The sequence below is a fragment of the Bemisia tabaci genome, chromosome 6 (genome assembly GCF_918797505.1).
Source record: "Bemisia tabaci chromosome 6, PGI_BMITA_v3".
In the NCBI taxonomy this organism is placed as follows: Eukaryota; Metazoa; Arthropoda; class Insecta; order Hemiptera; family Aleyrodidae; genus Bemisia; species Bemisia tabaci.
In genome coordinates, this window is record NC_092798.1 from 3243558 (window position 1) to 3268405 (window position 24848).

Genomic DNA, 24848 nt, shown 5'->3' on the forward strand with positions numbered 1-24848 from the left:
ACATACGAAAATAATATTTTTTTTTAGATTAAAAATGAAGAAATATGGAAAAAACTCCGTTAAATTTGATGGGCTTTCGTATCACAAGCGCCAATAGATTCTCAGAGTGCCCCGAGAAGCCGATATCACAAGCGCCAATTTTCAAAGAAAAACACGTTTTTTTAAAGAAATTTTATTAAAATTCGAAGCAGGGAGGTGTGCTGGATCTATATTTCAAGTTTCAAGCCGAACATCCGTCTTTTACGGTCGCAATTCAGTTGTTTGTGTCTCTTGAAAAGTTGGCAAAGTGGCGCTTGTGATACTTTGCCGGGAAGGTGACGAAATGTCGTCAAAATTACATGTTTTATCAAGGAAAATTTGACAATGAAGATGTTGCATGTGTGAGGAATTTGCGATTTGACTGTTGATTTTTATGTAAAAGTTTGCGAGGAACACGATGGTGCCACTGGTTTTCTCTCAAATCCAATCCCGAGTTCAAAAAAAGCTCTCAAGTTGAGGCCAAAATGGAGGGGATATCCCACGCTATCCTGAGAGTCCACCTCTACATCGAGACAAACTCTCCATGCAAAGATATGGAGCAAATACATTGACAGGGATGCACTCTAAAACTGAAATCACGGCAACCCTGTCAATGTATTTGCTCCCTATCTTTGCATGGAGAGTTGGTCTTGATGTAGAGGTGGACTCTCAGGATAGGGTGGGATATCCCCTCCATTTTGGCCACAACTTGAGAGCTTTTTTTGAGCTTGGGAGTTGATTTCAGAGAAAAGCAGTGGCACCATCGTGTTTCTCGCGAACTTTTACATGAGAATCAACAGTCAAATTGCAAATTCCTCTCACATGCAACATCTTCATTCTCGAATGTTCATATGGCGTTCTTCCTCTGCACGGCAGTGTAAATGAGCCGTCTGGCCGCGCGGTGTAATTTGGCCGAGTGTGCGGCGCGTGGCGTGGTGAGGAGCAGCGTTTATTGAAGGAATTAATATATGAGCATTCGGGTTGGGAGAATACGAATGAGCCGGGACACAAGAGGGCCAAGAGCACGCAACGATTGGCTTTGCCATCGGATTGGCTCCCACGCCGACGCCCGCTCGCGTCGCGACGCAACACCAGATCACACGATCCCTGACCAGCGCACCAATATCACACCGAGTTCCTTCCACCTAGCCTACACCACACTCCCGTGCCAACGAAATAAGCCCCTCCAACACTTGAGAGTTCCCAAATTTCTTCCAAGACGATACTCGAAAAAAAGTCTCACTTTTGAAAGAAACCCCGGAAAAATATTCTTAATTCAATCGGATTTTTCCTTGAATCAAAAGGAAATCACCTTAAATGGGTCAGTTGCACTGGTCACAGAATCGTGTTTTGATGCTTGATTCCTGCAGATTAGCTAAAAATAATAAGATCTGTCCAAACCGCAACTTTCTACGTTCACTATTAACCGAAATATCGCCCATTGAAAAGTAGGGTTTTTGACGTCATTCACCGCGGTGGTGACATCCTTGGTTCCTTCCACCTTGTTTTCATCCCAGTTTAAAGTTGAGTAACCAGTGCGTGACTGATGATAGCAAGGTGGAAGAAACCATGGGTGTCACTACCACTGTGGATGACGTCAAAATCCCGACTATTTAAAGGGCGATATCTCAGTTAATATTGAGCGTAGGAAGTTGCGGTTCGGACAGATCTTATTATTTTCAGCTAGTCTGCAAGAATCAAGCATTATAACACAATTCTGTGACCAGTGCAACTGATCTAGTAAGAGGCTTGGCTCTTGATTCAAGCCAGAATCCGATTGAATCAGCAATTTTTTTTCCTTGCCAAATTTTTCAAGAGTCTCCACTCTGGACCCAAGAGACTTTTCTTTCTCATAGTCAATGTTTATTTTTGAGGAGGGTTATGAATATTTTTTATTGAAGGGGGGAAATCGGTAACCTCAGCTGAATTGTCCCAACTTACGATGTTTTGCTAATTGGTGACATATATTTTACGGAAAGTAACATAATTTGCTAATTTTCAGTCTCGTTTCTAGTCAAATACTGGCCTGAACCGGAGTCTAAAGACCGATTTTGAAAAAAAATTGCAGATTTTTTGACACTCAACCGGAAACCCGCAAATCCTGAATTTTTCGCCAAAATTGAGCTAGGTTTAGGACGCATGTTTAGGCCAGTATCAGACCTAAAAAGAGACCGGAAATGACCAAATCATGTTGCATTTATAAAATGCAGATCTTTAATAAGAAAAAATCGCAGAGATTTGGAAATTCAGGGTGGGTCCGAAAACGGCTCTGATCGATAACCTTCCTTCTCGGATAATTTAGATCCAATCGCGCATAAATATCTCTGGGAAGTTCGAAATATTCGCAGATTCCCCATAAACGTCAATGTTTTTTTATCAGAATTGATTGAGCAACGTCTGAAAGCTCATACTGCGTTCTCCCATACTGCCATGCTAAGGAAGAACGCCGTATGAACATTCGAGAGTTGCCAAATTTCCCCGGATTAAACTTGTATTTTTGAGGAGAGTTAAGTATATTTGTCCTTAAAATTTTCAGATGATTTAAACGAAATTGCGGAAAAAATTGTCAGAAAAATTAGAAGAAAAATATTACCAACTTTTCCAATAAATTCGTATTCAATCGAAGCAAATTTTGCAACGCCTGAAGGTTCATACGGCGTTCTTGCTTAGCACGGTAGTACATTACAGTGTCACTCGCAAGTTGGATCCTAGCACATAAGGGGGTTCTCCGTGATTGCTGGGTGAGGCGTAACATACTGCCGGGCTAAGGAAAAACGCCGTATGAACCTTCAGGCGTTGCCAAATTTCTTTTAATAAAACACGAATTTCTCGGTAAACTAATGAATATTTTACTTTAAATGTTTCAGAGAATTCGTGGTTCGTATTTTCGTCTAAAGTTCCTGAAAATTTCAAGGAAAAATAGTCACAATTTTCCTCCAAGATCAACATGTTATCAAAGAAATTTTGGCAACTCTCGAATGTTCATACGGCGTTCTTCCTTAACACGGCAGCATAGATCTTGTATGTATCCGGGATTTGCGTTTTAGGTACCATCACTGAGTAAAATTTTGCAAAAAAAACACGATAGCGCCGGTAGTATTCTCCAAAACCATTTTCAAAGTTCAAGAAAAATTACTGAAAGTAATGATGAAGTTACAGACAAAAAGGGACATTACTCGAAAACCATTTAGTTTAGAAAATAAAATATCTTCGTTTTTCATGCCGCCGGATTTGAGCCAAGAGAAGGACTTGCAAAGTCAACAAGGAGCTCGCTCCATTTGAAACGGGAAAATAACAAGGCAACAGATTTCGTAACATCACGTGGAGAATCGACCGCAGTGTGCACTCCCATACACGAGCATTGCTCGGCCATTTAGGGTTATGTGCTATTCCCATGATACTGTTCTCACGGTTTATGGCTTGTTTTCCGCGCTTGTTCGTTTCGGTGTATTTATGGTTCATCCGAAAATTGCATGTAGCTGCAGGCGGTTCGGGGATGTTTGCCAGCGCTACACAGTGATCAAATGGGTAGAGGAGTTTCGAATGAAGCATTATGTAATAATTTGGGGTATTTTAATCGGATTTTGTGGGATTTTCAGTCAACAGTTTGCATACGTTTTGACGGATCGGTGATTAGGATAAAATATTTCAGAGATTTTATAACGTTTTTTATTTTGTGGACTGGGATACTTTTACTATGCCTTGTCCTAATGCAGCTCCAATTCGATTAATTACGCATTGAAATGCATTTATTTGATAACACAATTTCAATATACATACATTACGTACAAGTCATAAAACATTTAAAATGTATATTAAAAAAGGGACGAAAGCCCCTGTGCATGAGCTTAATGAATCATTCTCAACAACAACAACAACAAACAAATTCTAAATCCAGATAAATGAAGGCAGGATTTTTCTTGAAAAAAAGTTGTACTTGATAGAAAGGTCGGTAATTATTAAAGTTTTTTCCCCAAGAGAATCCGGCTTCCACTTAAAGCAAATGTTTGGGTTGAACATGATTCATCGGGCTTATGTGCAAGCAGGGCTGTAGACCTTTGTGGGTTATGATGCCAACATCCACCAAAGTCTTTTACTTTAAGCTGCACTCGATAAAACGGTCAGTAACAATGTCGATTGCAGAGTGATTTCCCAAAGAGAATTTTGCACTCATTTAAAAGCAATTATATGGATTAACAATTATGATTCACTGGAAAAAAAAAAACAAATTGGATCTAGAGCCCGGACTCTTAAAACATCTACAAGAAAAAATACGCTTGATTCAATCGGATTTTAGCTAAAATCAGGAACCAAGCCTCTTAATTTGAGCGGATTTCCATTTGGTTTAAGCAAAAATCTGATTGAATCAATAAAGAGCATTTTTTCTTATCAATGTTTTCAAGAGTCTGCACTCTAGATCCAATGTGTTTTCTCCAGTGTTCATTAGGTTTATTTGTAGGCAGGGTAATGGTCTTTCTAGCTCTATAATATCAAAATCCGCCAATATGTTTTACTTAATGGATGCGATATATCGTACGCCAGTTCGATTACACTGAGAACTCGGGTGGAATCTTTTTTAAAAAAACGCGCTCAAGTCTCGGAATAGCCGCTTTTCGGAGCCAGCGCGCGTTTTTTCTCCCCGATGGCGACAAGTTCGATAACTTCACCGAGTTGTCACCCAAGATATTTTCAAGTGTTTAGGAAGCGAGCCAATAATTCGAGACACATCGTCGGGCGCAGCCGTGCATCTGGCAGTGTCATAAACCATGGCCGCCCCCCTTCCACCCTGCCCCCCCCGCCCCTCCCGGCGGGTAATTGAATTTGTTTCACCATCCTAATGCAACCGTCAATATCTCAACATTTATTCCGGCCGCCGCCAAGACAGGGTGCGCATTTTCCCGGCGTCGCACAGTCTCGAGAAGTAGAGACTTGGTGGAACGCGCGGCTTTTGTTGAAAAGGAACAGATTCCAGAAACGACCAAGTCCTTATTACTTCATTACCTTATGCTCTTTGAATCTCTCTTGAAAAAAAAATTGTTCATTTGTTGTCTTATTATGACTGGAGGTATGCTCCAAACTTGGAGGGTATGGATTCGATCGAAAAATGGAAACGTGAATCGATCGAAAAATTATTGAAGAAACCGGTATCGAATCGATCGACATGAATCGATCGAAAAGTTAAAACGTGATTCGATCGGCAACCGCGAGTCGATCGACAAACCCATGAGTCAATCGAGAAATCCATAAATCGATCGAAAAACCCGTGAATCGATCGACAAAACCCGTGAGTCGATCGAATCATATTCATCAGTTCACGTTCTTATTTTTCGAACAATTCATGTCCATCGAATCAACGCCAGGTTTTTGCTAATTTGTCGATCGAATCGGTGTCGATCTATTCATGTTAGAGAAAAAATCCTACCCCCTGAAGAGAAAAATCATACTTTTGCAACACCGATTTCTTCAGTCCTAAGAGGTAGACTTCGGTTCACCGGTCGACTGTCCAAAGCCTGGGAGCGAAATTGCATCTTTCAGTCCAAATAAACGACCTATCTCGGGGAAATTGAATATTTCAGGAGACGATATGGATTGCATTTTGCAAAAAAAAAAAAAAAAAAAAAATCATAGTATTATCTAACGTTAACATATAAAATTAATGCAGTTTGTTAAGTTTTAGTTTTAAGCCACGTAGATAGATACAAGAAACACTTGTAGTAGTTACGATATATTTAAATAAAATTTCTTTTTAAAAAAAAAAAAAAAAAAAAATTTTGCAAAAAGGAACCAGGAGCATTGCAATGATGCAAAGATTGTGCAACTTCTTTTGCCTTGGAGGAAATACCTCATTATCCATTAACGATTTCTATTTTGATCGCTAAAAACTATAAATTTAAGACAAAAATTCCCATGTAAATTTCATATTTTACATGATTTAAGTATTTTTGTTGCGAAGAGCTAAGTTGCACAATCTTAGCATCATTGCAATGTTTCTGGTTCCTTTTTGCAAAATGCAATCCATATAAACTGCGTAGCAGCCAGAAAATGAGTGTTACTACTCACAAAAAAATGCACATCATCAAAACCCGAATTAGGTCCTTTCCGAGCTGAGAGATTCAATTGGAGAGGCATTTCCTTCAAGCGCGTATTCCGCACTCAACTAACCAAATAGATATGGATACGAAGTTGCTCGTCGCTATCCACATCGATCCGAGGAAACTCAAATCATCCGGTTTGTTGCATCGATTAATTTTCGGGCGAAACAAAACGTCGGAACCTTGAATGGTGCCCGAGCCCGAACCCCGAATCTACAAGACGATTGGAATGATTCCAGATGGTGCCATTCCAAGATCCAGCGCCGCGACGCCGCGCCAGCGCGAGAGGCGCGTCTCGTCATGACGTCACCGACGCTTCGCGGGGCCAATAATTCTTTTATTCATTCCCCCCCTCCCCGAGTCGGGCTAATTCCCCCGAATCGCGCGCAGAACTTGAGCCGTTTCCAACAGCGCATTAACTCGCTCCGCGATTCCTCCGAACTCTAACGATCAAACTTCGGAGCGTCCGTATTCCGTGGCGGCCATCCCCCGAAAACAAAATGACGTAAGTGCCGGTTATCAGTACATCCGTGCTAAGGAAAAAAGCCGTATGAACATTCGAAAGTTGCCACAATTTCCTTGATAAAACATGTAATTTTGACGCAATTTAAGCATAATTGGATTACATTTTGCAATTAGGAACCACTATTGCTGGCCCATTTTAGAAACAACATACATGACATTGGTTTCCCTATGTAGATATGTGCTTTTATGAAAGAGCCAGAGATAGTGGCTCCTTATTGCAAAATGTAATCCAATTTTCCTTTAAATTTTCAGATGTCATTGATAAAATTGCGTAGAAAATTGTCTGAAAATTTGGGGGGAAAAGATTCACAATTTTCCCAGTAAATTCAGTTTTTATAAAGGAAATTTGGCAACGTCTGAAGGCTCATACGGCGTTTTTCCTAGGCACAGCAGAGTATAGCGTGGCGTGATTTGCAATAAACCGGTTAATCTGCCATTTAAACCTATGGGAAAGGATCGGTAATCAGGGTGTTCGCAAAGAACACCTAAAAATCGATCATTTACTATAGTCTTAAACGGGGAAACATCGATAATCGTATTTTGATGTTCACGCCTCGTCACTGCTGGTTACCAGTCAAAAAATACGAATATTTTGATATAAAAATGTTTGTGGCCCTATTGTTGGCGCGTATACGTAGTATACCGCCTTTGCGATCGTTTCGAACCCTGCTCGATACAATAACCGAGTCCCTTAGTTCCTTACCGAAAAGTGACTACCGCGAACTTCTGAGATTTTCCAAAGCGTGTAAAAAGTTTATTTATCCGTCAATAATTATGATTTAAAGTTGTTTCTCATTCTGGGGCTCTCTAGTTTATGTGCAGTGAATACCAAGAGTCTACGTTACTTGGTTTTCTTAAAAAAAGCCTAAGAGTACGACGCGCTGATTTAAAATATGCATATATAAGCAGAATCAAGCGAAGTGATTCGAGGATGGCTGAGCAGGTCGGCACTCTCGGAATGAGAATTTAACTCCTCCGTTTTGTTCAAAACGTTGCTTTGACAGATCTCCAAACCTCTGTTATACTTTTCAAAAGTTGGTACCCGTGCTCTGATAGTGCTGTTCATCTGGCAACAATGTCAGTGTCAGCTGATAATAATATTTTTATCATATGAGGTTAATAAAAAGTTTTCAGTCAGTCTTTGACATCCTGAATAATTGTCTTGGTATTTATTTACTAATTTTACAGAATTATATTTTATTTTTTATTAAAACTAAGAAATACAGTGCAATCTGTGTAAGTGCAATCTGTGATGAGCCTCGAGACTCATTAGACCATTAGCTAAACGTGGCTCATACAGGAATCCACTTACCCCTCTCTTCCCCACGCTCCTGATCACTGCGTCGGCGTCTCGACGAACAACAGCTAATGACGGTCGCCAAGCTAGGCCGGTATCCTCAGCCCCTCGCCCAATTACTTACGCTTCATTAACCATTTCACCGTCACGCTAGGATTCGCCCAATTTTAAAAAAAATTGTTTCGCGAGTTTTTAGTAATTTTTTCCTTACTCTCCGTTGAAACACGAATTAAAAGAGGTCTCATTCATAAAAATCGGCCAAATAGAAGAGAAGTTACAGTATTCGAAATCCGAAGAAATCAACAAAACTTCTCCAAACAAAAAATAAAATGAAGGGGGGAAAAAAGAAATGTATAAATTACAATTTAATATGATTGACCTCAGAATGTGACAAGCAATTCAATTATAAAAAGGAGAAAAAATTGAGTGAAATTACAAAAAATTAGCCTCTTGCAAGGGGCTTCCTTGTATGAGTTTTGACCTGAAGACAAGTAAATCCCGTTACATTATTAAAACAAAATTGACTCCATAGTTTAATGCCTTAGTTTCTTGAATACGATTATTTTAAGCTCTCGAAAATTTATACCAGCAATTTTACCCATGGGGTGATTTCCTGAGAGCTGATAATATCACGAATTTCTTATAGAGCCCTTCAAAAATGGCTTGCTTTTTGGGCAGCCGATTCGGCCATCAAACCGGGGTTTAAATGGAAGCTGATAATAACACAAAGCTCTGAGAAAAATTTTGAGATGAGCATAGGAACGGTTTGTAAATTACGAGGAGAGGCGGGCATTCTGTTCAGCATATCGATACATAAGTATTTTCACACGTAGAATTTAATTTTCACGTCAGGGAGTCGACATATTTTGATTTTTTCGATTTTATACGGAAAATGTATGGTTTTTCGGGATTGAAATTACTTACAATTGTTTCATGAAAAATGAATGCACCCAAAATGACTATAGCATTTTGACTTTCACATACGTGCACTCACTAAATCGATTGGTAAATTCAAAGAGTGGGTAGGTACGTCGACCTGGTATATCAAGTTTCTGCAATTTTTCACGGCAAATCGGTAGATTTTCGGGATGTGGATTGCTTACTTTCAATTCATGAATGAATAAAGCATGGACATGGTTAAGCTTCTTTGCATGAAAAGACGTTTAAAATAAAAAAATCAAGACATATTTAATACAATTGCATTTATATCGAGTAAATCTCTTTTCAATAATATAACGGGATTTATAATACCGGTGATTTGGGTATTTTAGCCCCAAAATACCTTTAAATCGACTTTATCTTCTAGGCGTTCGACAGAATTTTTCCTTTCTTCGCTTAAATTTTTCCGTAGCACTTTTCTTCAAGAATCTGATAAGATTTTGCTTGAGGCAGATCAAAAAACTTAAATTTGTTCGAATAGCTTTCTAGATTCACAATACACGGTCTCGTCAAGGTGCGTCGTTGACCTTGCACTGTTGGATCGTGAATTCTCTTGTTGTGCTGCTTGCCTTTTTTGAAATCTCTGTAAATGAAAACTAAAGGGGTTGATATGTGCGAGTTAATGACACGCCTTATCAACACATTGTGTTGGAGTTCACTGCTTGTTAATAACTGCGACCGAAACTTTCATGTCCGATCACTCAGAGAGATTTCTTCTAAACTGTACAAATGAATGATCAATTTGGTAACCAGGCTCAAAAGTAACTTCAAAAAGTTTTTGACAAAACATGGGATTTCCGCAAGATTGCCAAACTTCCTTGCTGAAATATTCCTGTGCATTTCTGCGTCGGAGAAAACTGCTAGGCCAAGGAGAAACGCCGTATAAACATTCGAGAATTGCCGAATTTCCTTCGATAAAATTTTCATTTTTGAGGAAAGATATCAATACTTTTCCGTGATATTTTCAAGCATTTTTAGGTAAAATTGCCAACAAAATTATCTAAAAAATTGTAGGGAAAATATTCAAAAGTTTACCGGGAAATTCGTAGAGCTTCTCTGAACAGAAATTCCCACTTAGTGGGTCATTCAGCGTAGAGTACCTGTAATTCAGCGGCGCGCGGCGTGCTGCCAGCGCGACACGCGCGCTGGCGCCTACAAACCTAACAGGATACTTCACGCATTGCGCAATGCGTGAAGTATCCCTGTTAGGTTTGTAGGCGCCAATGTGCGAGTCATGCTGGTTGACCGCCAGTGCCACGGCGCTTCAAGCAACTATTTCACAACAGAGGTGTTGCACAGTATCATACGAAATTGAAGGCGCTCCAACGTATCAAGAATGACAGGCGTCCTTTAGGAGTACGGAGTTTTCCTCGCAAAATGAATCAAGATAATACGGTACAAAAAGAGAGCGGTAGACCAAAAACTCACCAAGTCCTAGCATCCGTTTTTAATAGCGTTAAAAATTGAAAGAAAAATATTTATAATTGTACTTGAGAATTCGTGATTTACCAAACGAGTTTAGACAACGCCTGAAGGCTCATACGGCGTTTTTCCTCAGCACGGCAGAAAAATCCCCGGACGATTTTACAGACGCTATTTATGTCGCCAGTTTTTATGGCGGCTGGACGATTTTTATGATCTGTTAAAACTCGCTCTATCGAGTTCCTGAGTACTGACCGCCACATGTCTGGCTGTAAACGAAAGACGACAAATTTTTCGCCCGGCACCGAAAAATGCCGAATTTCAACAATATTTGGCATTTCTGGAGTGGATTTAACCACCCGTTTTGAATTATAACCGCACGACAGCCGCCATTAACTTAGCGGAAAAATAAATTGGAGATATTTAAAGTCAAAAGGAACTATTCCCATTGGGACTTGGGCATGCCGTTGCCGTTTTACGATTTGTTTTTTCCGGAATGAGCTGACCGGCTGTGAGCTTGAAAGTTGTTTCTGAGATGGAAACTTTTCAAGAACCTCGCACCACCCATTGCCGTAATGGAGGTCTTAAGTGGTTGTTTTTAAAACATCCCTTCTTGATACGACCTTTCATTCAAGCTACCAAAGTGCTACCCCGTTTTATGGCCAATTTGTTTCCCAAACATCTCTATGGGTACGAAATATTATAATTTAAGGACTAAAAGTAAGAAAATAAGTTTATGCAAAGTTTATTTTGAAAGTTTAGCTTTAGCTCGGGTACATTTGCAGGTATTATATCTTTAGATCTCTGGTCGTACCCGATTACTTAATAATAACGTACCGAATAAACTAGCTTTCCTCCAAAGTTTATAGTATGTTAGTTCGAAATGTGGATGGAATCATTGAAAATCAACACATATATGAAAGGAAGATGTCAACATTTTTAATAATTGAATGTGAGTAAAAAGAAAGCGGTGCTACGGCATTGACACGAAGATTATTGCATTTAATAGTATAGATCATCAATAAAGGATGATGAAAGTATTTTTAAATACTTGCGAAACTATTATCGAACATTATTCACTTCACAATGTTCCCGGAATTAGTATACCTAAGTGAAAGAGAAACCACAAATATCGTGATATACTGCTTCAATCCCGATGAATATTCAACTCATTATATGGAAATACTTTTTTTTTCAAGTATCACGTGATAAGATAAATGAATAATAGATCAAATTTAATAAAACTTGGAAAAACGGAACGCGAAAGAGGGTAGTAGAGAATGAAAAACATATGAATCAAATAACACATTGAAAAAAGGAGGAAATGTAGAACGAAAGATGAAGAATAATGATGACTCAGAAAAAAAATCGAGAAGTTTAAGAACAGAAGCCAAAGCAGAAGTTGTTCATTTTTGTCAATGCGTTATTAAAAAGGCTTTGAAAAAACAATTGATTACTGCACCTCACTGTTTTATTTATCCATGCTGAAAAATTAGTTTAGAGCCGTAGAGTGCATGATTTTAATCGGTGAGATTTCATCAATTCGCTAAAAAACAGTCTGCGATGGCTTGGGTATATATTCTGATACTTCAAAATTTAAACGTAAAAATGATACACAGCGCAGTGAAAAGTGACATCAAGGCACATGAATGACCAATCGTAGGCTCCGTGCATTTTACTTCAAATCAGTTCAGCTAATTTTACACATCAAAGCACGGACGGCAAAAGCCAGTATCGGTCGGTCTATCTCCCGGCAGAATTAATTGAACTAGAAAATTTCAGCCTCATCCTCATTCTCTTTATATTTGTGGGTAACGACAATTTTCCGCAGACTCGCTTTGAATACGCTTCGACTGGGCCCATAATGCACATGTTTGAAACATGTAAAGGGGACGAGAAAAAGAGGACAGAAAGGAGAGCATGTCGATTTAAAGGCTTTAAATTTCGCTTAAACCTCTGAAGCGAGTCTGTAAAACAAGAGAGGCATGGATCTCAATTGCGACGTTTCAAATCACCCGCTCTTATTTTGTTTTCAATAAAATCATGTAGCAACGGCTAAAAAAACTTACAAATGGTTTTGAAATCTTGAAAAGACAACTCTTCTATAAATAATTGTTGAAATCCATATTTGAGAAAACGTTCTATCATTAGATACTCTTAATCGCTTAAATTTACAAGAGGGAAAACTTAGGTGAATAAGTATTGAAATTTTCTCAAAAGATCGACTGATGTATGACATGGTTCAAAAAAAATATGAAAAAAAAAATTAAGATAGTAGTATTGTAATAAACGTTTTTGTGATTCTCACTTAAAATGTCAGAGAAGGGTTTCCTAAAACGTTATTTCATACAATTCTTCATGAGTTTTTGGAAATTTCGTCTTAACCGCCTTCATTACGACGGAAGCATAACCTTAGATTTTGACGCTTTTTCTGAGATTATTCTGGACAGGACGACAAAAAACTTCATTACAGCCGTTTAATGTACGTCATTCGTTAAAAACTAAATATATTTGTGTGTGGATAATTTGTAACGCCGCAATGGATGGATTCCTTTTTTCTGAATCCACCATCTGAAAAATGATTGAGCACTACTGAGCCCCTTTTTTCATGATGATCACTTTTCACTGCGAATGTGAACGACACATGAAAAAATACAGTAATTTGAAAACAACAGAATTAAGGTTCGAGCGTTCTACCTGTTGTACATAAGGATGTCTGGTTTCCAAACCCTATTTGGCGTTATCCTTAAATCTTTGACACCGCCGTAATCACTAGAGTTCCAACCTAAACTATAATCTACCCATTCCTGCAACAGAGAGAAGAACAAAATCGTTAAAGGTAGAATAACACAAATAATTCTCAAGACCGACACTATGAAAATGATGCCTATAAGCGTAGCTAGAAAAATCCGAAATTCCATTGAGAATTGAATCAGAGAGAACGAAAACACAGCAACTTGAGAAAATGAGAATAATCAAGACACACACAAAACTGCACAGTAGGTGTAAAATTTAGTCTAAGAAAAAAAGATTTTTGGTTTCAAAAGACAAGTACTTAGGGACAGTTCAAAGGTCTGAGTTTGAACAGATGCTCTAACTTCAATGGCCTTTATTAAAATTGATTGTCTTTAATGAAAACTGAGCATTTTCGAGTTACCGAGTTGGTGTGTTTTCGTTCTCACTGATTCAATTACGGTGAACGACGTATCATATTGGGTTGACATTGATATTTATTTTTAAACCATTGCATTTTATTAATATTTAAATTTATGAGTTTTGTTTTATTAAATTGAAATTCTTGCTGTTCTCGTGTCCTAAATTGAAAGGAGCAGGTCGAGATATTTTCTACACCTATAAATTTTAATTTTTTGCCGGATGATAATTGAATCTACTCCAGTTCGACGGGCTTTAGTCCAAAAAATCATGATCCCTGGCTTTTATTGATCACATGAGAAGCTAGGGCTCATTATTTTTTGAACTTACCCCGATTTTACTTATTGCTACTTGCAATTGCTACTAATTTTAATTTTCCATGTTTTTCCTCACTTCATCGAAATAACAGAATTGAGAGGATGAAAACGGTTATTACAATTTTTCTCGAATCCTCATTATTGGCGCTTGAGCCCTTTTGCAAGTGACCGATACATACACGGAGAAAAAAAACTCGTGCGTGGGACCCGAAGTTTAGGTCATATGGATCTCTGAAGTTTTCAGATTGAGCATCTGAACACTTTAGGTCTAGCTGCCGAAGTTCGGATCATACATCTGAAGTACTTCGGTTCTCACATCCGAAGAGCTTCGGTTCTCACATCTGATGTACTTTGGTTCTCACATCTGAAGTACTTCAGATGTAAGAACTGAAGTTTCAGATGTATGATCCGAACTTCGGCAGCTAGACCTAAAGTGTTCAGATGCTCAATCTGAAAACTTCAGAGATCCATATGACCTAAACTTTGGGTCCCACGCACGAGTTTTTTTTCTCCGTGTATGTACATGATTCGTTGCGAAATACATACCAAGTATGAACATAATGATTAATCCACAAACAAATGGACAGCAAGCAGGGTCGGCGAACTTTTGAAATACAAAAACCCGTTGGCGGCCGGCTGAAATACCATGCCGAGTTCATTACGACACCATGGGTTACAGAGGAAAAGCCACAAAAGAGAGGACAGAGAAAATCTTACACAAAGAACATTCTCTTGGAGCTGTGCGAGTTTTAAAGGTCGGAAATTCAACCGACCTGATACGCGCGCAAAAACAGTTGAGCTTAGAGTTGACCTCGGGCGATAAATCAACTCATTCGCCCACGCTTTTATCGCCGAGTTTTCATTTTCGGTACACACAGAGCGGGGTTAGTGCATTCCTTTCTTTTTTAATTTCTTGACCTCGGTTTGACAGACTTGGGGTCGCATTCATTGTCCTGCGTTAAACAGCTCCTTCCCGTAGGACAATTCGTATGGTATACATTGTGCCCAAGAGAAGTTTAGGGAAACTCTTGACTATAGCATCATAAATACAATGTTTTCGAACTTTGAGTAAAATTTAGTATCATAACTCTGAGAATAGATCCTTAAAAGGGATCACAATAATTTTCCGCTGGAAAAAAAGAGGATAAAAACCGATGAGAATATAATGCGAGTTTTGTAAATTTTATGGTTGGCTTGCACCCACTTTAAAGTTTGTCAAAATCACTGATTTTTTGCAGCGACAGAACATTTTAATCCTTCACAAAAATCCGTTTTTCATATCATCGAATTTTGCTCGAGATTGGAAAAAATTGTCCCTATTATGATTCTTCGATGCTATTTTGAAGGCTCTCTTAAACTATTCTTAGTCAAAATGTAAATAATATGGAATGGAGCCTCCTTAGAATAGGATCTGTTTGAATACGGCGGGACCCTTCGGCTATATAACAATGGTGAAGACCATGCGGTGATAGCGCGGATTGCTCCGAGCAACTATTCTAACTCTCCGGAGTTCGGGTTGCATAGCAGGCTAATTGAAGGCGTTTAGAGAGACCCACTTGCACTCCGCGCGCTTTCAGATCCGTGCCTCTATCATTCCGTTTCCCTTTGTCGCTGACGGGTATTGGTGTAGAGTTCTAGTGATATTCCGTGTCTCATTGCTCTAGATAGTTGGCTGGATTCATAACAATCCAGACAGTGTTGCTCTAGTGTGTGCTCTAGATAGTGTTGCTTTGCGAGGGAAAAACTCAGTGCTAGCATTGAACACGAGCATGAGAAGTTAGCAAAAATAATCGGTTTCATGATGTTACGTCAAGGACCTCATTGAACTCCCCGTCGTATTAAAAGTCGTTCTTTTAACAGCTTCTTTCCCAGGAGGATCCATACAATTTATATTGTGATTTAGGGGGGTGTAATGAGACTTATCACATGGCATTATAAAAATGAACAATTATTGCAAATTTGAGTAAAATTAAGTCGTGTGACTCTGGAAACGGATATCTTTGCGAGGAATTACAATGATTCTCCGTTGCAAACATTACAAAACATCGAAGAAACAATTCTTTGATTTTGACAAACTTTACGGTAATCGCGAACCTACCTTGAAAGTCACAAAACTTGCAATATATTATCTCTCATATTTTTTACTTTTTACGACGGCGAATGATTGTATACCCTCAGAAGGATCCATTTCCCAACTTTTACGACTAAATTTTACTTCAAGTTTGCAAAAATTGTTCTTTTTATGGTGACGGCGTGGACGTCCTGTGAAAGGTTGGCGACAAGGGGTGGAGGAGGAGATCAGGCGGTGCCAATTGCCTGATGATCTCTGGGAGGATAGGGGGCGATGGCGATTGGGCGTCGCAGAGCACGAGGCGGCGCTATAACAGCGACTTTATGTATGTGTATATATGTGCGACGTTATGTATGGTGATGTGATGAACACCCCCCAACCAGCTATATGTCCACCACGAGATATTGTGAAGGTCACCAAATGCCGCGTTACACATGCTTCTGGACATTTTCAGACAACTTAATTGTCAGTTAATCCTAGTCATAATCGTTCCTATCAGCAATTTCGTGGTTTCTGGAAATCTATAGAGGTATTAATAAACCAGTTAAAATAATCTTCGACGTTAAAACACAGTTCTTTTGCTCTTACAACAACTATTTTTACTGTCCACTAAATCATCGAGACTGAGTCAAAATGGATGCAGCTATCTAATTACATTTAATTTCGGTAGATCAGCAACACGAAACAGTGAGAAAATATTGTCAATTTTGCCACCCATGAGTTTCTCCATCGGCGATGGGCTCTTTATCAGCATTTACCATGATAAAGTAACATCTGCCGCATTTATAGTAAATGCCACCTGAGGTCTGCTTACTAAAACACCTAACAACATCTCCACACACACAAAAAAAAAAAAAAAAAAAAAAAAAAAAAAAAAAAAAAAAAATTAAGTTAATTTTACATTCTGGGTGTAAAAAAAGTGTGCGAGAACTCACAAAACGCTGAATTAATAGCTACAGCAGCTACATGAGCAATGTCAAGATGTAAAACTAACGTCTGTGGCGGGTAATTCAGCATTTTGTGAGTTCTCGCACACTTTTTTTACACCTAGAATATTAAATCAACTTCACTTTTTTTTCGGTGCATGTCAAAAATCAAGAAGTTTTAAATCTTTTTAGTCGACCGTCTGTATACTCAGACTTTTGTGGGTGCAATATGTTTCCTTCTCAACAACTTCGTCAGGGTGAATTTTTTTTCAAGTTCACTGTGTGTCCGGTGAGTTTGAACCTCGAGTTGCGGGGTCAAACGTCGAAAAATATCATTTTCCTAGGAAAAAAAACTACGCGCGGTTCGGTTGGCCTCAGGGGATCGGTTCCCCAAACAACTGCGCTCCCCGAATGCATTCTTCCCGAACGTATCACAGCGAACTGCACTCTCCATTCTCTCGGATATACATATTGTTGGACCTTGTTATTTTTGCCCGGGCCGAGAAAACAACGCTCGGAGTATGATGTCCGGGCAGCTGCCCCGTTCCCGGCGACCGAATAAAAATTTAACGTCGCGCCGAGATTCGCAGCGTCGCATCACAATCGGCGACCGCCGTTAAAACTTAAACAGCCCTCCGCAAAAACCCTGAAAAAACACAGGGCGAACAATCGCGGAGGTCTGCCCAGGAGCTTTGGCGACAATACTCAGCGCTGCGCCGACAACACTCAACGGCTAAGGAATTTCAAAGCGACTATTGTGAGCAGAGAAAACACTGGAGCTTAAGGAACTAATTCCGTTAAGGATACAGTATACGGGTTATCAAGAAACCCTTTATTTTAATCTCGCGCTTCCCGGCGGCAATATGTTGCCGTTGCTATTCTTTTACCCTGGTCTGACCGACTCGGTCCTCTAGACTAGAGGCTTGCCGTAATTGGATGGAATGGGCCTCTGGACAATGCTATGAATTAAAGCACAACGCTACGTATTTTCTCTTCCAAATTTAACGAGGAAAATGAATCACACAAAGGGAAGTCTGAAAATCAAGTCCTGAATGAGATATAATGGACCACTAGACAAGGTTCAAATTGAAGCATACTGATACTTGTTTCTTAACTGGAATTTCACGTAGAACACGATTTTTGCGTCAAAAAATACTGGTATTACTTTCTGACTAAGATATCAACGTTTACATTTTACATTAGTTACGGGACATTTGAATTGCCCGGTCACAAGAAAAACTATATACTCAACGTGAGTCAAATCGCGCACTACGACGGTTTTGGCAGGCTTCTCAGTCAAACATTGTTCATTTCCCACCCTTTATCGGTCAAGGTGTTAACAATTTGCTACAGCTGAGCCAGAGCGTCAAGATTGAGATTGCCATATTTTCGCATCGCAGAGACTACAACGGTAACGTTTAGTGTGCGATTTGACTCACGTGGACCATTGAGTTTTCAAGAGCGGGAGGTTTGAATTCACGCGTCAAGAAACATTCAATATCATGGTTCGGAGTCATTTTCAATGATTTTCGTTGCGGCAATCGTGGTCTGCGTTAATTTTTTTTTAAAAAACACGTATCAGAATACTTGTCTAGTGGTCCGTCGTTTCCTATCAACATTGGTCAAATGCCAAGTATACAAACGACGTCATTGTTATAAGCAAACTATCATTTGATCTGTGCTTCAAGGACTTGACAATATCTCGTCCAGGAGTTTATTTCAAAACTCCCCGTTGAATGTATTCATTTCTGAGTAAGGTATTCAGGAGAAAGCATGCGACGTTTTCTTCACTTCAAATCTTGTCTAGTGGCTAATTTAACAGTAAAGTTCTATCTTAATGCAGAGGACATACGGGCGTATTTCTGCCAAACGGAACTATGTACATTGTGACTTGAGCCCTGTTATGAATATATTCTCATGGATCTCAAGGCTCATGTCTTAATGCACATACTTCCGTTTGACATAAATACGTCCATAAATGGGGTTAGTAAGGACGTGGCGGTAATTTTGAATATAGGTCAGGGAGCTTTCAGGACCCAAAAGGGCAGCCAACCTGTGAAATAAAATTATCCAGAATTATGTATTATTAGAATTGTTACGACCCGTCGTTTTGGAAGCACGTATTTGACTTTGATTGTGTTTACGCGGAATTCCTAACTTTTGTAGTTGGATGGTCTGCAGATAAGCACAATCTTGGCCATCCCGGAGTCTGAAGATTGGCGGCGGAATTTTTTAGTGTTAGAGGGTTCGCTGCTCTAGGAGCTCTATTATTCGACGTGTCCGTACTCTCCCCAAGTAAGAACTCTACTTAAATGGACTAATTTCTGCCAAATGGAACTGTGCGCAATATAACGTGAGCCCTGTTATGCATACATTCTTATGAGTCTCAGAACTCATCTGTCTTAATGCACATGGTTCCGTTTGGCAGAAATGTGTCCAAATAGGAATTAAGTGTTGAAAGAACACATCTGTGGAATACCTTACGGGTCGTATTCATATTTTTTCCTTAAACACCTACTCTCTTAAGGATGCCCCATCCTTTAGTAGAGGGTGAAATGACAATAGAATTTAGAATTCATGTCTCCGAGGATTGAACCCGGGAATTCTGGGCTGACAACGAGCTGCCTTGACCACAAGAAATCGATATGTTGGGTTTAAAGACTTAACTTTAACTTAGTATTGATGGAAACTCCTGAAGTACCGGAATTCTTGTAGCTGTTGACGGGCAATAAAGAATCCACGTGCTCTTGCCTTAATTCACTTCCGATTTTCATGTATGTAGGCAAGGCTGTCGCAAGTATGATATATGAAGTATTTGGTGAGTAAAATGGAATGTTGTGGTTGATGATGTGCAAAGTTAATTCGCAAGAATATAGGGCCGTGGCACCATGACGGTGTCAAATAATTTGTCCTTTGAATGATGGACCTCTTTCCGCGGTTACAAAATATTCACATTCACGAATATTTCCCCGTCCTTTTATTTAAGATACCGTTGACACTACAAAAATGTACATATTCTAATCAATATTAGAAATTAACCTGTGTCTACCTGTCAGTTCAAAAATGCCTTACGCGGAAAACGAGGCCAGTCTACTTTGGATAAAATCCACAATACTTAGTTTAGGATGATCTGCATGACCTCCGAGTTTGTGCTAAAATGTAATTCACGTGCCTGTAAGCTTTTATTAAAATACTTAGGGTCGTGACAATAGTCGCTTCTAATACAGGTTCTTCCCGCAGGAAGTCCTTTATAGTTTACACTGTGATTAAGACATCCCTTAAGGAAGCCTTGAACATTGCATAGTATAAAAACCAATTTTTGCAAATTTCGAATGAAATTTAGGATTACAGCTATAGAAGTAAATCCTTCCAAGCAATTGGAAGCTATAAAATACTTCGGAAAATATATTTAGAGTTTGGTGAATTTGAGGGTAGGTTTGCACCTACCTTTGAGTTTGCAAAAATCAAAGAATTTTTTCTTTTGTTTTTTTTGCACTTTTTAGGACGGCAAATCATTGTAATTCCTATTGATGATTCGATTCCAGAGTTCCAAAATTGAATTTCACTCGAGGTTACCAAATATTGTAATTTTGATGATGCTATTTTAAAGATTTCTCTAAACCCTCTCTTATCACAGTGATAATAATATCAGGCCACTTAAAGATACACAGAAAAAAAGATTGGTAGAATTTACCATTTTCACGCTGTACTTCACATAGTCAATTCAGAGTCAATTCTGCCAGAAGAAAGGTAAACGTTACTATATACTGGCAAAGGTAACCATTCCTCTGGCAAAATCGACTTGAAGATCGGTAGACTTTACCATTCCTTCACGCTATGTGAAATACGTACAGCGTGAAGAAATGGTAAATTCTATCAATCTTTTTTTCAGTGTAGGAACAGTCAAAGGAACGACAGTGAATATGACCTTAGGTCCCTTAAATTTTACCGGTTTTAACTTGAGTTTTTATTGAAAAAAAGCCGACAAATGCTTCCTAAAAAATAATTTTTAACATTTTTCTGAGAGTATTTGAAAAGGATTGCTTAACGATTGTTATTATTAAAGAATATTCACACGAATTTTTCCCTTCACACAAAGCATCCGGCCTTAAATTAGTGAGTTTTTTTGTAAGGCTGCGGGAATCGGGGCGCCCTCGACTGAACCTGAGCAGTGGCGTGGCGTGAATTGCGATATATCGATTGTTATGCCATTTAAACCTATGGAAAAAGATCGATTATCAGGGCGTTCGCAGCGAACACCTTAGTGGTCCCACCAATCGATTCTTTACTATAGCTTCAAATGGCGATATATCGATAATCGATCCTTCACGCCACGCCACTAAACCTGAGAATATTTAAATTATACCCTGGAAACAATAACCGACGGCAATAAAAACACCCCGAAAAACACAGCGGAAAGCTTTAAAAAAGGAAACAAATAGGCGGAGAAGGTTTTAGCAAAACACAGCGGGGGAAAAACGAAGGGGACGCAGCTGTTGACGCTGCCTGGATTTTTGGTTTCCACTGAGGAGGGAGCCATTAAAGCCCCTTTCGCCCCCCCACCACCCCTGAACGGAGCTGGGGAAGGGCGAAGTAGCCAACAAGAGACTGAAACGCTGAAATTCCAAATTCTCGTTGACTTCTCGAGGTCAGCGCGAAATATCAAACTGATGCTAATCCTCAAGCTCTGAAATTCGAACGTCTCAGGTCCTACGGGCTGACTGTTAAAATTGATAAACGAAGCTATAGACAAGGAAGACATAGGAAGTATGAAGCGATCCTATTGGTTGAAATGGGTGGTTCTCATAGTCTAAGGGGGTAAATGATACACCAACTATAGGGTCTCTCGTGAGTTGCCGTTGGTCCGTTGGTATATCTATTACCTACCGCCGTTGTCTATTGCAACCATTGGTTCCACCAATAGGATCCCTCGTATCCTTTTGTCTTCTTTGTCTATAGCTTTATCCATCAATTTCATCAGTCAGCCGGCTACCTTTTTCACACAATAAGAAAATGTAACCAATATTTTGCGTTCCATGTAGATACATTACAGGTAGAGGGTGATCGGTGTTCTGAAAATCCCATGCAGGTCATTCAAGGGGGTTTGTTTCTTAATTTACTCGTAGAGAAGTAGCTGGCCGTAAAGAGGCCTAAGAAAGGTTTTCTTGCACTTAACTCCTCGCCTCATAGTTTTCGAAGGAAAGTAACGTAACTTCATTCTCAGACCAGAAAATTGACTGAAACTTTTCAATTTTTCACGAGAATATGAGTGTGGAAATCCTTCTAAAATTTGTCTGATTTTTGCATGGAACCTGAGATACCATTGGTGAAATTTTTAGGTCAAGAACACGCTGCTCTTGGTTTACCTATATGCAGTTATCATTATCACTGCTCGGAAAGCTGTATGTTTCAATTTGTATCTTGTCTTCGTAGCTTGTCTGAATTATGCTGCAATTTGTATTGATATCCTGTTTCACTGTACCTCCAGATGTCTCTTGTCTTTTTAAGTCTATTATATTTTTCTAACATGTAACTTTTTGTGACTTGGCAATGTATCTTTCAGCTCTGATGATCTGATGAACTGAGTCCTAAAATGCATTAGCACTTCAGAAATAAAATTGTAAAAATTATGTATCTTTGGCACACGTTTTTCTCACTCATAATTGGACGTATTTCTGCCAAACTGAATTAAGCGCCAATTTGAGTTCCTTTTGAAGAATTTAGAATACCGGATAGCGTGTTCTGTCAAACGGAACTAAGCGCCATGGAAAAGCATTGCGAGTATAGGAACGAATGAGCCCGACGCCCGGTTCCGCCGCCAATCCAAGCCCCCCTCTACCATCTACCATCTTGCCCCGATGACCCTTAGTTCCGTTTGACAGAAATACGTCCAATTATAATCAGATGCGACATGCGACTAAACAACTTTTAAAATTTTAAAATTTTCAGTTAGTAAAGTCGAACAGTTTTCTATTGAAAATACGATTCGCGGGTGAAGGTTTCGCAACGTCTACTTGCAGTTAAGTTTTTTCGTCTAAAAAAAAAAAACCCCCCGATGCATTCACCTGGGCCGAACCGACGCTGAGTTTTAGCGGTCTCGTCGAGGGAGTGGACCGGGCGTGCGGCGGAACTGCTAATCGGCCGACTTTTCCCCGGGTAATTTGATTTCGGGCGGCGCCCCCGCCCCCCGCCCTCCGCACCCGGCCCGCGCCATTATCCCTCGCAAAAACGCGCGGGGCCCCGACCGGGCCTCGGTCCTGTCAAAGGGCCGCGGCGCTGAAAAAGGGCTCGCGCCCGCCGTCCATCATTTCGTCGCCCCTTCGACGTAACGACTCATCTCAATTTCCTCGTGGACCCTGTTTTGCATATAAATCCATGCTTTCTGCGGCTCAATCGAGATACGCCTTACGGCCGAGGCGCGACGATTTGAGGCACTTTAGCGGGGCGACGCGAAACGACGCGGTGGCGTCAATTTTTCAACCCCCGCCCCGGACGCCATATTGATTCTGGAGCCTGCTTAATGACGCCGCCGCCACGCACCGCTGCCCCCCGCGAGAGGGATTCTTTTGAAAAACGCTACCTTCCGACCATTATTTTTGAGGTCGTCTGGTCCCGGGCCCGGCGAACGCCGTGCTCCGGGGTTACAGGAGAGCGGGTGCCGTTGGAGAATGGCGGCTCCCTGCTTCATTGCCCTCCACGGCGAAAATTCCGCACCTTTCGACATTTCTTGTTTTTCCTCTAGAAATAATGTGGAATAGAGATTTTGCAGGTGTCTGAAATGATGAATTTCGTGTTTAAGTGGAAACTGCTGATTGATCCGAACACGAGGATACCCTTGGTTCATGAATTGAACAATTATTGGAGAAGATATGACAAAATGATGTAATTTGCTAAAATACATGGGTTTTAATGGAAAATGCTGCCAGATGACGTCACTAGGCGGTGCATTTTCTCGCTTTTAAATCAATTTTTATGCTATTTCTGATATCAGAAAAAAAATTAGAAAAAAATAATGTGAAATCAGCTCTTTAAGCACTTTCAGATGAAGCAATAAAACATTTGCATGCAAATTCTTCATTACAAGAAAATCTAGTCTATTTCGAGCTCTTAGGGACCAAGGTGGCAAAATTTCATGAAATTTCACTTAACATTCATCCAGAAATTGCGCAATTTGTCAGATAATGACCAAGAGTCAGCATTGGCGTCAAAGTTGCATTGTGGTCGGGGGGGGGGGGGAGGGGGGGAGGGGGAGGATCCTTATGCTGCCGTCCAACGCAAAAATGCCGTACCTCCATCTCTGATTCGGCACACTTTTCTCAGACAAAATGCTCCGTAGCAAGAAAGGCTGCAAACATCCATCCTTTACAATTTCGTAATGACTTTGTTATACACTGGAAAAAAAAACCACATTGGATCTTGAGTCCAGACTCTTGAAAACATTGAGAAGAAAAAGGACTCTTGATTCAAGCAGATTTAAGCTTAAATCAAAAGTAAATCCGCTCAAATTAAGAGGCTTGGTTCTTGATTTAAGCTTAAATCTGATTGAATCAAGAGTATTTTTTCTTGTCGATGTTTTCAAGAGTCTGGACTCTAGATCCAATGTGTTTTTTTTTTTTTTTTTTTTTTTTTTTTTTTTTTTTTTTTTTTTTTTTTTTTTTTTTTTTCCAGTGTACCATTGGCAAGTTAAAATTAAAATATGGAGCATGGAGGCGGCCAAGTTGTCTTGTAACGTAGCATTTTATATGAAAAAGGATTTTAAAATCTGGAATGGATTTACGGCATTATTGCGCTGGACGGTAGTATGGGGCACCTCTACAAGAATCTCATTTGTCACACCTCAAATGTTTCGCAAGTCGGAATACGTTCATGGTTTTGTGGCCCATTGACCACTAGACAGGGTAAGATTTGGACTAAATTATTCAATCAGGAACTATAATTTCTGGCTCAGTTTAAGAAATAACGTATGTACCATTATTTTACCCTGTACACATTTGTATTATCACGGATAAGCTATGGATATTGTAATTCCTAATTGGAGAGTGTAGTTTACTTAAAGTAACAAAAGTCATAATTTCTTAAAAGAATCTC

The 24848-nt window shown here is 39.6% G+C and overlaps 1 protein-coding gene across 1 annotated transcript in view; it reads right to left on the reverse strand.

Annotated features, from left to right (window-relative positions):
• Positions 1 to 24848, reverse strand: part of nAChRalpha6 (nicotinic acetylcholine receptor alpha6) — a 546969-nt gene that overhangs the window by 201386 nt on the left and 320735 nt on the right. Inside the window, exon 4 of the mRNA XM_072301760.1 lies at positions 12991 to 13100. Coding sequence (XP_072157861.1) covers positions 12991 to 13100 — 110 coding nt within the window. The remainder of the gene's footprint in view (positions 1 to 12990; positions 13101 to 24848) is intronic.